Here is a 13,978-nt window from a genome sequence, read left to right as displayed (position 1 = left end):
ATTGTCCTACTGACTATTCTATTCCCAGGGAATGACCAGTCTCTTTAACTTTTCTTCTTTGACTGCCGGATCAGTGTATTTGATGCTGTATGAGCAGCCTTTTAGTTAGGAACTACTTGTGGGCAAATGGATTTATCAGTTAAGTCAAATGGAAACTCTTTTTTTCTAAAGAGCTGCTTCAGCTTCAAAAGTAAACAATCTTTTGTTTCAAGAGATCAGCAGCAACTGATAAGCTAAATCCATTTGCTCTGGGTTCTCGACATGCCTCCATCAACCACCTGCATCCCTTATCTATGTAGTACCCTGGGAAAATGTGTTTTTATATCTGCTGTTGAGCACTGAGCCTAGAGAACCCTCAAATTGGTGTTGGGGCACAATTTAAGTTCAGAAATCACTGAAAGCACTAGAAGTTGGTTACCTTTTACGGTTTCAGTTCACGGAGGACTCAATCAAGATATGAAGTTTATTATTTACAAAGTTTTCACACATTTGTTGGTCTCTTACAGTTTGCATAACACAGTGGAAACTCCATGCATTAAAGAAAATATTTAAAATAAGTGTTGGAACACTTTCTATTAGTGTGGCATTTCACTTCTGTACTTGGGAACATATCTTATCTTCCGTCAGCACGTTACTGACCCTCTGCATCTCTCCAAAGGGCAGTTGGGATTCCTACTCAAAGGCATAGAGGAGTAAAATACAGGCAAGCAGCCAGCAGACTTAGTATTAACCAGTGCAAAATCTTTAGAAGTGCTGAGTGAGTATATTATAAATATATAACACACACGTCAGCTTTGCTAACATCACTTCTAATGGCACACAGGCATTGTGATACGCAAGACACGTTTGCCCTTGTAAAATGTCGCTGTTGTAGCTTCTTCATTCACAGACTCTGGAAGATCCAACTGCAATCTGTATTTATTAGGGCATTCAATCAATACGTCATCCTAAAAGAGAATAGAAGATGCTTTGTAAATGACGTACATGCGATTCCTACAAGTGAAGCGTGCCAGATGGGTATGGGCTTGCCTGAAGAAAGGCTGGTTAAAGTGTAATTCATGACTGACTCACCTTAGAAATACTCAGGTTACATTCAGAGACGTGGGACACCTCCGGCAATTCAACTTTCACTTCAACCTTTAGAGGCTCCCCGTTCACATCCTTCCTGGTGGTGAGCTCATAGGCTGGCGTGCACAATTCCTCTGGTGCCTCTGTACTGGAAATCTCTTCAATGATGCATGTTTTAGAAGGCACGCTGTGGTTCATCAGCAAAGTAAGCTCACTGCTATCGTCCTTCGCTATAATATTTCCCAGTTGGCTGAGTGTCACCTCTTTCCGTAATGATTTTCAGACATGGAAATATTTTTTAAAAAACATTTAAATGTAGCTACAAAACAAGTGTGTGACTGGTCTGCCCTACCTCCCCTTTCCTTTGCCACGCTAGCCCTATGCAGTTGTTTGCCCAAGTGGGGATGGGCATTTGTACGAGTATGCGTGCTCCACCACCTCCCAAGTGCCCCCGGGTTCATGCATTAAGTGCAAAGGTCTTAGCAAGGGTTGTAAATGTGTTCAGCTGTATACAATTACACAGCTCCTGTGATCTGGAAACCCTGTGATCAGGAATCCTGACTCATCAGACTTTTATTTATTTATTGCATTTATACACCGCCCCATAGCCAAAGCTCTCTGAGCAGTTTACAAAAGTTAATAACAGTAAACGTTAAAACAAATATACAAAGGTTAAAAACATAAAAAGCATAAAAACAGTATCCTCATAAAAACAGCTATTCTGGGGTTCGTTAAAAACAAACAAACTCTGCATATGCTGTTAAATGCCTGCGAGAAGAGGAAGGTGTTAATCTGGTGCTGAAAAGATAGCAATGTTGGCATCAGGCAAGCCTCATCGGGGAGATCATTACATAATTGGAGGACCACCACTGAAAAGTCCCTCTCCCTTGTGGTCATCCTCCGAGCTTCCCTCGGAGTAGGCACTTGGAGGAGGACCTTAGATGTAGAGTGCAGTGAGCTGCTAGGTTCATGTCAGGAGAGGCGTTCCGTCAGGTATTGTGGTCCCAAGCCGTGTAAGTAGGGTGACCATATGAAAAGGAGGACAGGGCTCCTGTATCTTTAACAGTTGCATAGAAAAGGGGATTTCAGCAGGTGTCATTTGCATGCATGCAGCACCTGGTGAAATTTCCTCTTCATCACAACAGTTAAAGCTGCAGGAGCTATACTACAATTATACTGTGACCAGATTTAAAAGAGGGCAGGGCACCTGCAGCTTTAACTGTTGTGATGAAGAGGAAATTTCACCAGGTCCTCCATATATACAAATGACACCTGCTGAAATGCCCTTTTCTATGCAACTGTTAAAGATACAGGAGCCCTGTCCTCCTTTTCATATGGTCACCCTACATGTAAGGCTTTATAGGTCAAAACCAGCACCTTGAATTGGGCTCTGAAACGTATAGGCAGCCAATGCAAGCAGGCCGGAGTTCCCAATCACAGGAGCTGTGTAAGCGTGTTTGGCTGAGTGCACTTACAAGCCCCTATGCAAACCTTCGCACTCACTACGTGCTTCTGAGTAGAGATGACTAGGATTGTACTGTAATTATGTGTGTGTCATTGTAGGTAAACACAATAGTTCTGAAGCAACATAATGCACATGTGTATAGCAGGCATCTTAAAAGAAGCATTTATTTTCCTTTGTAAAAGAAAAGGGGTCCCTTTTGCAAGAAGTTGTTCGCCATCTGCAGTTTATCATTTGTATTAAAAATTTCATTGAGGAAGGATCTTCAGTCTATTAAAAGTTGTTTTTAATCTATTAATTTAACAACTGATTGAAAGAGGAATATACTGAGTCATGCTCAAGCCAGGATGACCTTTGTCAGTATGACTTTTGTCAGTATCTCTTCTGGAGAATATAACTCGCATCCCAGACAATGATGTGGCAAAGTTTATCACACACACACTCTTCTTTCAGCCTTGGTAATGACTTGGACAATGACTTACCTTTCCTTGTGTTCTTCTGGGACAAAACCGCGGGTGCCTGCTCTCTTCTTAAGTTCTGTCTCATCCTTTCAAGGCTTCCTTTCAGTTTGAATTTTGCAATACTGTAGGAGTGGGACAGGGTGATGCTGTAATGCTCCTCGATATACTTGAGCGACAGGCGTATCAACTGGTCCTTCTCTACTGGGTCACCCTTTCCCCTTTCAAGAACAGATGGATTGTATGCGATATCAAGGACACTGAACAGCTCTACAAGAACAGTGAGAAGAAATACTATTGCTGCACCAAGGCCTAGAAACCTGTTATTTTTTTAGCATAAATTTAAACACTGCCATTCTCAAGAAGTCAGATTATACTTTTTTCTGGCTGGGGTGCATGTTATCTTGCTGTTTTGGGAGCTAAGACTTATCAGCATATAATGTTCATTATAGTAGCCACCATCTATTTCCCAGGGATGGCCGCTCCCTCCCTCAACTGATAACAGAAGGGGGTCTGAGGGGATTTTGCCCTGAGGGAATGGGAGAAGAAATACATTAGGAAGTCTAAAGAAGAGAAGAAAGAAAGGAGGAACAGGCCCACAAGCAACATGCCAGTCCAGATGAAGAACAGATGCTGCGCATAGTTGAGTTCAACTGAGTTCCCATCCATCTGGGCAACTCCCATACCCACCAACCCTTTCTTTGTGTATTTTTAGGAATGTGACCCTGAAGGCAGGGACAGTCTGGTGATTCTTGTAAGCGGCTTTAGGAGACTTTTGACTGAAGAGTGGGATAGAAATCTTTCAAATAAATAATAAATATTGCTGCCAACCCTCAGCATCTCTTTGGAGAGGGACAATGTTCACTAGAATATTCTGGAGGAGATTTTACAGAGAAGTAACAACTGTGCTAAACAGCAAGCTAAATTGTCTCCCAACAAGCAAAGCTGACCTGATTCATCAGACACCTCCTCCATTTTGCCTGCACTTAATGGCACTGGCTCAGATGGTGAGTGGGGTGCTGGGACCTTATTCCACATACAGAGGTTAATGAACAATGATTTTTCAGTAGGATCCTGGAAAAAAAATCCAAAACCAGTTAATTATTAAAGCAGGATAGTTCATTTCATTAACAGATAAGGACTTCTGTTTCATATATGCAGGAACACAGTCAACAGCTGGTTGGCATTCTCTGGTGTGTATTTGTGGTCATGGATACAGACCATGAGTTTTTGAATGAACTGGAAAAAACCACACACAATTGGATCTCTTGTGTTTCAGTTCCTGTTGCAAATAAATAAAAATATACTTAGGAAAAATTAATCCAGTGGTTTATAACCAGACAATACAATGTAAATCAAGTACGCACTTAAGCCTATCACATCTGCACAATGTGTTCTGTTAGTCAAGCAAAAGTTTGCCCAATCCAGAGATGGCTGAAGTCAGACCTTTGGGTTTGACATTCCTTCTTGCTAAACAACGTACCAAAATATGGGTCTTCAGGCACAGGTATGGCTCTGGAGGTGCATAATACTGCTTTGCATCCTTCAGCTGTTGCTGCATGAACCGGTGATAACTCTCAGGATTGCTCTCAGCCATGTAGTCCAGCATTGTCCAGAGCTGGGTCACTTTTGCCAGCGTGTCCTCTGAGTCACAAAGGGTCTCCATGATTGTCTCTTAAGCAGTGCAAAGCTTTACAAATCAGCAGTAGAAGATGTAGGAGGTCAGTTAGATCTAAGGTCTCAGAAGTGGTGCTGCAGGGCCTTCTAGCGCTGTTCTCTTTGCTTGTAGTGTAAAATCTGAGGGGGGGGGAAAGAAAAATATGATGGCTCTCTTTGGAGCTCCTGTCCCTTTAAAACAGCAGCTTGATTGTCATGAATGCAGCAGTCATATAGGATAGGGTGACCATATGAAAACAAGGTCAAGGCTCCTGTATCTTTAATAATTGTATTGAAAAGGGAATTTCAGCAGGGGTCATTTGTATGCATGTCGTACCTGATGAAATTTCCTCTTCATCACAATAGTTAAAGCTGCAGGAGCTATACTGCAGCTATACTGTGACCAGATTTAAAAGAAGGCAGGGCTCCTGCAGCTTTAACTGTTGTGATGAAGAGAGAATTTCACCAGGTTCTCCATATATACAAATGACACCTGCTGAAATTCCCTTTTCAACACAACTGTTAAAAGATACAGGAGCCCTGTCCTCCTTCCCATAGGGTCACCCTAATTTTAGCCCCACAACAACAACCCTGCGAGGTAGGCTGGGCTGAGAGTCTGTGAGTGGCCCAAAGTCACCCAGTGAGCTTCACAGGTCCAAGTGGGGACGTGGACCCGGACTTCCCCAAACCCAGTTCAAGGCTCTCACCACCACTACCACCATCCCTGACCGCGTCTACTCGAGAGCAAGCCCCGTTGTCTTCAATGGGGTTTCACTTCCAAGGAAGAAAACTCAGAATAACATGCTAAGGGGGAGAGTTTGAGCATATGCGAAGTGCTAGATAAATATGTGTGTGTGTGTGCATGTGTATGTGTGTGTACGTATGTGTGTGTGTTTAAAAGCAGTCATATAGGATAGGGTGACCCTATGAAAAGGAGGACAGGGCTCCTGTATCTTTAACAGTTGCATAGAAAAGGGGATTTCAGCAGGTGTCATTTGTACATATGGAGAACCTGGTGAAATTCCCTCTTCATCACGCCAGTTAAAGCTGCAGGAGCCCTGCCCTCTTTTAGATCTGGTCACTCTAGTATAGCTCCTGCAGCTTTAACTGCTGTGATGAAGAGGGAATTTCACCAGGTTCTCCATATATACAAATGACCCCTGCTGAAATGCCCTTTTCTATGCAACCGTTAAAGATACAGCAGGAGCCCTGCCCTCCTTTTCCTAGGGTCGCCCTAATACAGGAGCCATCCCTACCTTAGCGCCGCCCCTTTCCCCGTCGGCGGCCCAAGCCGTTTCCACGGCAACCTCCCCGGAAACCGGAAGCGGAAGTTCCCCGTCTTCCCCGCCTTCCGGCTCCGCTCGCTCCGCGCTTTCCGGGTTCCGCGGCCTCACGAGCCTCCGTGGCGCCGCCTCAGCCCCGTGTGTCCCGCTGAGACGCTCGGAACTCAGGTGTCGGAGGAGGAACGTGTGAATGGCGGACTCGCCTGCGACTCGTGTTCAGGGGTGACGCGCTGGTGGCTGGTGAGGGGGACGCTTGTAGGTGTTTTGTCTTGCTGCGCTTCCAGCCACGTCTCCTCCCAAGGGCTTCAGGCAGGCAGGCAGGCAGGCAGCCCTCTCTGCCTTTGCTCCATCCTCCTGAGGCAGGTCAGGCAGGGAGCAGACGACCGGCCCAAGATGCGCGTCATGGCCAAGCGGGATTTGCACTCGCCTCTTAAGGGTCCTGAGTGCGACTCCTGCACGGGGCAGCCTTTGAAGATTATTATTTATTTATTTATTTATATAGCGCCATCAATGTACATGGTGCTGTACAGAGCAAAACAATAAAATAGCAAGACCCCTGCCGCATAGGCTTACATTCTAATAAAATCATAATAAAACAATAAAAAGGGGAAGAGAATGCACCAAACAGGCACAGGGTAGAGTAAAACTAGCAGTATAAAAGTCAGAACAAAATCAAGTTTTAAAAGCTTTAGGAAAAAGAAAAGTTTTTAGCTGAGCTTTAAAAGCTGTGATTGAACTTGTTTGATTGAAGATGCATAGGGTGACCCTATGAAAAGGAGGACAGGGCTGCTGTATCTTTAACAGTTGCATAGAAAAGGGAATTTCAGCAGGTGTCATTTGTATATATGGAGAACCTGCTGAAATTTCCTCTTCATCACAACAGTTAAAGCTGCAGGAGCTATACTAGAGGGACTAGATTTAAAAGAGGGCAGGGCACCTGCAGCTTTAACTGCTGTGATGGAGAGGGAATTTCACCAGGTTTCCCATATATACAAACAACACCTGCTGAAATTTCCTTTTCATGCAACTGTTAAAGATACAGGAGCCCTGTCCTCCTTTTCATATGGTCACCCTAAAGATGCAGCTTGTGCGAAATGCAGCGGCCAGATTGATAGCTGGAGCAGGGAGGTCTGAGCATATAACACCGATTCCGGCCCGCTTGCATTGGGCTGCCTGTATGTTTCCGAGCCCAATTCAAGGTGCTGGTTTTAACCTATAAAGCCTTACACGGCTTGGGACCGCAATACCTGATGGAACGCCTCTCCCGACATGAACCTGCCCCTACACTGCACTCAACATCTAAGGTCCTCCTCCGAGTACCTACTCCGAGGGAAGCTCGGAGTGTGGCAACAAGGGAGAGGGCCTTTTCGGTGGTGGCCCCCCGACTGTGGGATGATCTCCCTGATGAGGCTCGCCTGGCACCAACACTGTTATCTTTCAGGCGCCAGGTCAAGACTTTTCTCTTCTCCCAGGCATTTAACAACATATGCTAAGTTTGTTTTTTAATAGACCCCAGAATTGTTGTTTAAATGAATACTGTTGTTTTTATGTCTCTGATGGTTTTTAAATTTTGTATATTTTTAATGTTTACTGTTTTTAGCTTTTGTGAACCACCCAGAGAGCTTCGGCTGTGGGGCGGTATATAAATGTAATTAAATAAATAAATCCCCTCCTAGGAGAGAAACGCCATCCCCTCTTTGCAAATACCAACTGAGTACTTTTCAGCCCCCGGAAGGCTGTCATGGGCTCCTGCAAAGTGCAGTGGGGAGGAAGGCATTTCCCTCATGGGAGGGGAGCAGGACCAGTATTTAGGGATCAGTCAATGAAGCCAACCTGTGGAAACCCCATCAACATTAAGGCAAAAAGTAAGTGGTGGGTTCAGAAAACCAGCTTCTTCGCATCTTATTCATCTTTGCATTTTCCAATTGAATGTGCAACTTATCCTTATAAATATTATTTCACCCCACCTCCTTGAATTGCAGGCTGTTGAGTTTACGATGTAGGGGTTTCTCTGAATATGGACACAGCTAGCTGCTCGTACTTTCCCTCCCATGTAGACGTAGGACAGGTTCCTGGCTGCCTGATAATTTGCATCCATAAAGAAGCAGAGATATTTTAGGAAAGAGAATGCAAGTTTCTGTCAGCAGCAAACACTGTAATTTATGTAGTAATTTTCTTTTCTGAACAGCCATTGAATAGTTTTAACATACTTTGTGTTCCCAATAGGGATTTTTTCTGCCCTAGAAGGTCTTATATAATTGTCATTGACTTCTTTCAGTGTGCTTCGTTCCCTGCCTATTTTATGCCTCGCGTTAAAGGATGTCTCGTGTCCCTTTGGGGAAGGTTCTTCTGCGAAATGTCATTCGGCACACAGACGCACATAACAAGGTACGGCGTAGTCTTGTGTTGTTGCTCTGGCTGGGATGTTAAATTGGAATCTGCTGCATATCACTCTTTTAGAAATGTCACTTTGTTTGGTACCTTCTTTATTTATCTCCAGATTCAAGAAGAGTCGGAAATGTGGAAAATACGGGAGATGGAAAAGCAGAGCAAAGACATACATTGGGGCAAGGAAAAAAGAATGCTTCCAGTTAGTTCCAGGTGGGACTTCAATTTATCAGGAAATGTTCCCCCTCTCTCTAGCAGCAGGTGGGACATTTCTATTGGTACTGTTACTTCTTATTTAGGGGCTACCTTGTATTGCTCAGGACTCTGTGCCTGTTTGAATCAACATTAGGGACTTAGAAGATGCTTAGCTGTACTCTTCTCTCCTCTTGGTCCTTTAGCTATTCAGTACCCCTTCCCTTTCCCCACCAAGCGCTGGTCCCAGGTGCTACGACGTGGCAGCCTGACCCTGGCAGAATTGTGGACAAGTAAGGGACAAGGCTTCTCTTAAAACAGGAACTTTTAAAGAAACTGCAGGTATTCCTGGGCCTGGGAGTGGTAATACTATTTTAGCAAAGACTGCCCAATCTCATCCTTTATTAATTTTACATCAGGGAGAAGTTGGGGAGGTGCACGTTTCCCCTTCAGTATGGCACTGTTTGAGAGAAAGCTGCAATGGTGGAACAGCTCTTTGGATTCACCCTGGGCAGGAAGAAATGGAGTGACCCACGCATGTATCTCTGAGAAGGCAAGGGTCATGTGTGGAGTTCAAGCTCAACATCTGCAGGACCCTATTTCTGGCCTCTATTTTGAATTCCTCCTACAGCCCTCCAAATATTCTGGCCTACAATTCCCATCAGTTCTAGCCAGCATTGCCAATGATGCAGGAGGATAGGAGTTGTAGGCCAAAATAACTGGTGGTGGTGGTGGGGCACAATTAGTCCACCCTTGTTTCATAGAAAGCTTTCTCCTTAGAAATGTAAAAAGACTACTGTCTTTGTCTCCGCAGCAGCCGAATGCGCAGTGATGGGTTTGATGAGGAGAGCCAGCAAGCCAACTGGAAGGCAAGGGACTTGGCTCCTGTGTCAGTGACGATGGAAGATGACCTTCGGCATGCCCGATACTGGAACAAGAAGCTCTATGAATGTGAAGCTAACATGCCAGACAGGTCTTAAAAGATTATTTATCATTGTTAATAGAACACGATCAGTGGGCGTGGTGTTTTACTGAGAAAAATTAGGTGACGGGCCTTTGGCATAAGGGGTTTACAATCTAAATTGCAGTGTTGAGGAGGTGGGCTGGAAAGGCTAGCAAGAGAGGAATGTGAGCAAGTTCTGTTACATATCCTTAGGAACACGGGGAGCTGTCTTCTGCCAAGTCAGGTTACTGGCCTATCTAGTTCAGAATTAGCTGCATTGACCGAGTGGCAGAAGCTCCACAGGGTTTCAGAGTCCCACAAAGTGTTTTGCCATCCACAGCAATCTTGCAAAACAGGGGCATTAAAACACATTCTGATTTTGGGGAGTCCAACAAAGGTTGCATCATGTGATTTTGCTGTGTTGTTCGGTTCTCTGTTCACGTGCTTTGTATGTTTGTGACCCTCTTAGACGGTTTTGGTGTTTACTTGCAGGTGGGGCCACAGCGGGTACAAAGAGTTATATCCAGAAGAATTTGATACAGACAGGTAAAGCAAATAGACTTCCTAAGAAACTACAACCCGAGTAGGCCTTTTCAGTCATAATGCTTCTCTGTAGTTCAGCATTAAGCCTTGGACTTCCCCCTGGCCCTCAGTTCCTCTGACCCAGCTGCAAGATCAGAAGCTTCGAAACTAAGCAGAGTCCCCCAGTTATGTCAGAACTCAGAGGAACTCTGAGTAAACTATGGTTTGTTCCAAAAAGTGAAGATCAAACCATGGTTTATGATTCTGGCTTGTTCACACTAACCTGGGTTCACGGAATTGGTATGCAACAAGGGACTCTGGTTGGCTTAAAAGTGGCTTGGTGCACGTGATGGCAGACTATGCCTGAACTGGGCCATGGTTGTACTTCAGCGCTACGAAATAAGTAAGGTACATCTCTTTAGGTCATCTCTGAGGCCAAGTTTAAAGCGCCTATAGAAATATAGAGTGAACTTATGTAATTGCCTTATGTCGAGTCAGACCATTGCTCTTTCTACCTCAGTTTGCTCCAGCAGTGGAGAACAGCCAGCCAGCCTGCCTGCCCAACTCACCCATCACCTCTCCCACCAGGACATGCCCCCTCGACAATGTTTTCCCAGTGATCCGGTGATGCAGGAAGATATTGGCCTTTCCCTCCATTGCCAGTTCGCCTGCATTCCTCTCTGCACTGAGAGACAGACAGTCCCTTTCTCCGTGCCCAGAGAGGAAACCATGTGTGCGTTCAATCAGTGAGAGAAGTGGGGGGGATGGGGCTGAGGGGGGAAAGCCTGCTTTGACCATGCCCACTTTCGGCTTTGGCCATTTCCATCTCTGGCATGTGGCCCCCAGAAGGTTATGTAGAAACGAATGCGGCGCTCAGGCTGAAAATGGCTCCTTATTCCTGGACTCCTCCGATGGGCAGTGGCTCTCTGGGTCCGAGGCAGAGAGGCTTTCCCGGCAGTGAACCCCAGAGATGTAAGGTATTGAACTTGAGACCATCTGCATGCAAAGCACTGAACCGCAGCCCCTCTCATATGTTAAAAAGGGCTGCAGGGATTGGGCAGGGCGCCCCAGATTCGCCATGGCTGAATTGAAGAAGCCACTCCATCCCACTCCATCCCTTCGCCGTTTAAAACTGAGCCCAACCGAAGAAACTAAATGCCTGGCTGTATTAGAATGACGAGATGCACTCAAACATTTGCAACTCTTCTCAGCAACACTGGTTGAGCTGTTAGAAGTTTGGAAAGTAATGGCATCAAGTCTTTGGGACAGCCGTCCCTAACCTGGTGACCTCCAGATGTATTGGGACTACAGCCCCCGTCATCCCCAGACAGCACGGCCACTGACCATGACTTGTGGGTGGCTGGTTTAGAAAGCCCAAAGCTTTCATCATGTTGGTTGTTTTACAGTGACCAAGGGCAAGATGAACAAAACTCGGTGAACGGAAAAAGAAAATCTCAGCCTGGCAAGCAGTCTTCTCTCGAGCTGTCCAAAAGGAAAAAGGCCAAGAAGTCACATAAGAAGAAACAGAAAAAGAAATCTCACAAGAAGCGAAAGAAGAAGAAACGGGAGCAATTGAGTGCAGCAGCGGATTCTTCCCAGGAGTCTGAAGGTTCAGAGGGCGACGCTGAGAAGAGGAAGCGGAAACGTCATAAAAAGGCCAGGAAGACTTCCACGAAGGCACCGGCCTCTTCCTCAGGACAAGGCAGTGACTCTAGCAAAGCAAACAGCTGTGCCTCTAGCACCTCTGCAGACAGCGAACCAGAGGAGGAACAGGAGAGGCAGCCGAAGAAAAAGAGGAGGAAACGTCACACGTCTGTGTCAGAAAGATGCAGCGAGAGGGTGCAGGAGAAGCGCAGCAAGAGGAAGAACTGGAAAGTGGCGGCTGATGAGAATTCCGAGGATAGTTCGGACGAGGACTAACAGAAAGGGAACAGCTTGCTCTGTGATTGTGGGGGGGGCTTATTTTCGGAGAGAGCAGGTCTGGCCCCCAACTGCTGCCCCCTTGGAACAAACAGCAGTCTGAACTGGCCACATAACAACTCTCAGATCCGAGTTCTGCAAACCTTGGTAACTTGCAAGGGACAGCTTTGCCTTTCATGCCAATTAGAAACTAGACAGGAAGTGAGAGTTCTCAGTGATAGCTCCTGTTTGTCCACTCCAGATTCTGTCTGGATACCCCATCTGTTCGTAACAGTATGAACTCTTAAATCAAAAAGTGCTACTCTTCGAGACAGCACAGAAGGGAACTTGATGACGTTTGGTCCCCTTTGCTTTTTAAAAACCTGACTGTATTTTTAATGGCCAATGCGTAAAAGCTAATTGCAATAAATAATGAAGGAAATAAGTTAGAAGCTTCCCCAAGCTGCCAACATACATTTGCCACACACCCTTTTGTCACTTGCGTGGAGAAGCAGATGGTCATGGACAGGACGTGGCAACAGGTACACAGATCAAGCGGAGAGCAAGCAGCGTGGGCCGTGTGGCCACCCTACGCTCCTGTAAGACCTACTGTGGTGCAGAACTACCATACAATCGCCACCGTGAGCTTCAGTGTACTGTCTCTGCTAGCCATCTTGTGGACAGATGGGAGCTCAGAGCCACACTGGCCCTGCAAGAAAGTGTTCGATACTGTCTGCTATATTCCGTCTGTAAAAATGGTTGTCGTCTTTGCTGGGAACTGGTGCGTGTTCAAGCTGCTCTCTCTTGCAGTTCTTGCCATGCAGTCAAGGAATTCTACTACCAAGCAAAAGTTAGGAAGTGAATGATAAGAGCAGATGGAGTGATGGAGCAGCAGTTCTTAGTTCAGAGCACAGAAGAGGCCAGGACCTTGCTCCGTCTGGCCCTTCCTTGTGGGATGCCTCTCTAGGAAATTTAAACTTAGGACACAGAATTGTATCCGTGAAGGATCCATGGTGTAATTAGTCAGGACTGGGTTGACTTTCATGCAAAACTCCTCCGAACCTCCAAATGCAGACATGCCACCTTTGTGTTAGAGGAGGCAGTAGGAGAGGTGGATTTGTTCAGAAGGTTGGCTTAGCTCACCACACAGCCTCGTGGCTGCAGAGATATTCACTCAAGCATACAGCTAACATACATTAATCATAATCCCCCTTCCCCCCATTAGTTCTCTCAGTGGCATATGTACATCACAGACCTATCTTGGTTAACAGTCATTCCCTCTTCCCCAAAAGAGCTCAGGTGCTCAGCATTGAGTTCTTCACATTCTCCGCAAAATGCAATTCCCAGACTACTTTGGGGGAAGCCATGACAATTAATCAGCTATAAAACGGCTGTTTGCAGAGTTGATAATGTCCATATTTTGTCTTTTACAAAAGGGGACTGTTGCAAACACAAGGCACTAACTCAGGATAATGGGCTGGTTGGAATGGGGGCTCAGGCTTTTCCCTCCCTATTTCTGGCTCCCCAGTTGTTTACCCTTAATGGTCCCATATCATATTCCTTGTCTCAGTAACTTGCTGCTGGAACTTTACTTTTTATCAGCCATTTTGACCACTTCCCACCCAACCACCCCTCGGCCTCCCTCCGTAAAGGCAACTGTCTGGCATTCCATGGCTGTGGAATCATGTTCCAAAGATCAGAATGCCAGGTTTTCTGTCCTGTGTTGTGGTACCAGCATATAAAACATATTTTTTAAAATAACTGTAATGTGTTGATATAAAAAGCAAGGCAATTGGAAGTACTTTGTACAAAATTGAACTATTTTTTTATATGTGCAAAATACTGGCATGAATATGTTCAGGTCTGCAAGAATAAACAGTGTTGACTTCAGCCATCGAAGTGGAGAATGTGCTGTAGCATTACTAATTTTTACACATTTGGGGGATGAAGGGGAGGCGCTCAGGATTACATCCCATTTGTGGTGAATACTGTGAGTTCCAGCAGTCTTAAAGAATGAATTTGGAGAGAAGCAGGGCAATATAAATGTTCCGGAAAGACGTTCCAGTCGAGGGAAGGGTGGATCTTATGGGGCTTTCAAATGCAAGCC

General features: G+C 45.5%; 2 protein-coding genes across 3 annotated transcripts; one reads left to right on the top strand and one right to left on the bottom strand.

Moving 5' to 3' along the window:
• Positions 1-579: 579 nt before the first annotated feature.
• PIH1D2 (PIH1 domain containing 2) lies at positions 580-4,654 on the bottom strand. Its single transcript, XM_063139161.1, has 5 exons — positions 4,472-4,654; positions 3,939-4,062; positions 3,013-3,258; positions 1,072-1,331; positions 580-947 (listed from the first exon to the last, which is right to left on the bottom strand). Exons 1-5 carry the CDS (start codon positions 4,652-4,654, stop codon positions 810-812), a joined length of 951 nt encoding a protein of 316 aa, XP_062995231.1. The 3' UTR covers positions 580-809.
• Positions 4,655-6,005: 1,351 nt separating this feature from the next.
• On the top strand, positions 6,006-13,770 carry NKAPD1 (NKAP domain containing 1). Of its 2 annotated transcripts, none has more exons than XM_063139090.1 (6): positions 6,006-6,167; positions 8,206-8,315; positions 8,428-8,528; positions 9,322-9,480; positions 9,943-9,996; positions 11,379-13,770. In XM_063139090.1, the coding sequence occupies exons 2-6, from the start codon at positions 8,247-8,249 to the stop codon at positions 11,890-11,892; spliced, it is 897 nt and encodes a 298-aa protein (XP_062995160.1). In that variant the 5' UTR covers positions 6,006-6,167; positions 8,206-8,246; the 3' UTR covers positions 11,893-13,770. The 2 variants fall into 2 exon arrangements, with proteins under 2 accessions (XP_062995160.1, XP_062995159.1); XM_063139089.1 differs by having other exon boundaries at positions 6,006-6,182.
• Positions 13,771-13,978: the final 208 nt, after the last annotated feature.

Source organism: Elgaria multicarinata, chromosome 12 (assembly GCF_023053635.1).
Source record: "Elgaria multicarinata webbii isolate HBS135686 ecotype San Diego chromosome 12, rElgMul1.1.pri, whole genome shotgun sequence".
In the NCBI taxonomy this organism is placed as follows: domain Eukaryota; kingdom Metazoa; phylum Chordata; class Lepidosauria; order Squamata; family Anguidae; genus Elgaria; species Elgaria multicarinata.
Note: the sequence above shows the minus strand (reverse complement) of the source record. Positions and strands in the feature narration are given on the sequence as shown.

Bases quoted from the DNA above. Each gene is read 5' to 3' on its own strand.
- NKAPD1 (XM_063139090.1), top strand. From the start codon at position 8,247: ATGTCTCGTGTCCCTTTGGGGAAGGTTCTTCTGCGAAATGTCATTCGG. The intron at 8,316-8,427 runs GTACGGCGTAGT...ATTTATCTCCAG, and splicing joins ACACAGACGCACATAACAAG to ATTCAAGAAGAGTCGGAAAT. The intron at 9,481-9,942 runs GTCTTAAAAGAT...GTTTACTTGCAG, and splicing joins GAAGCTAACATGCCAGACAG to GTGGGGCCACAGCGGGTACA.
- PIH1D2 (XM_063139161.1), bottom strand. From the start codon at position 4,654: ATGGAGACCCTTTGTGACTCAGAGGACACGCTGGCAAAAGTGACCCAG. The intron at 3,259-3,938 runs GTCAGCTTTGCT...CTGTTCTTGTAG, and splicing joins GGAGGTGTCTGATGAATCAG to AGCTGTTCAGTGTCCTTGAT. The intron at 948-1,071 runs GTGAGTCAGTCA...ATTCTCTTTTAG, and splicing joins GTAACCTGAGTATTTCTAAG to GATGACGTATTGATTGAATG.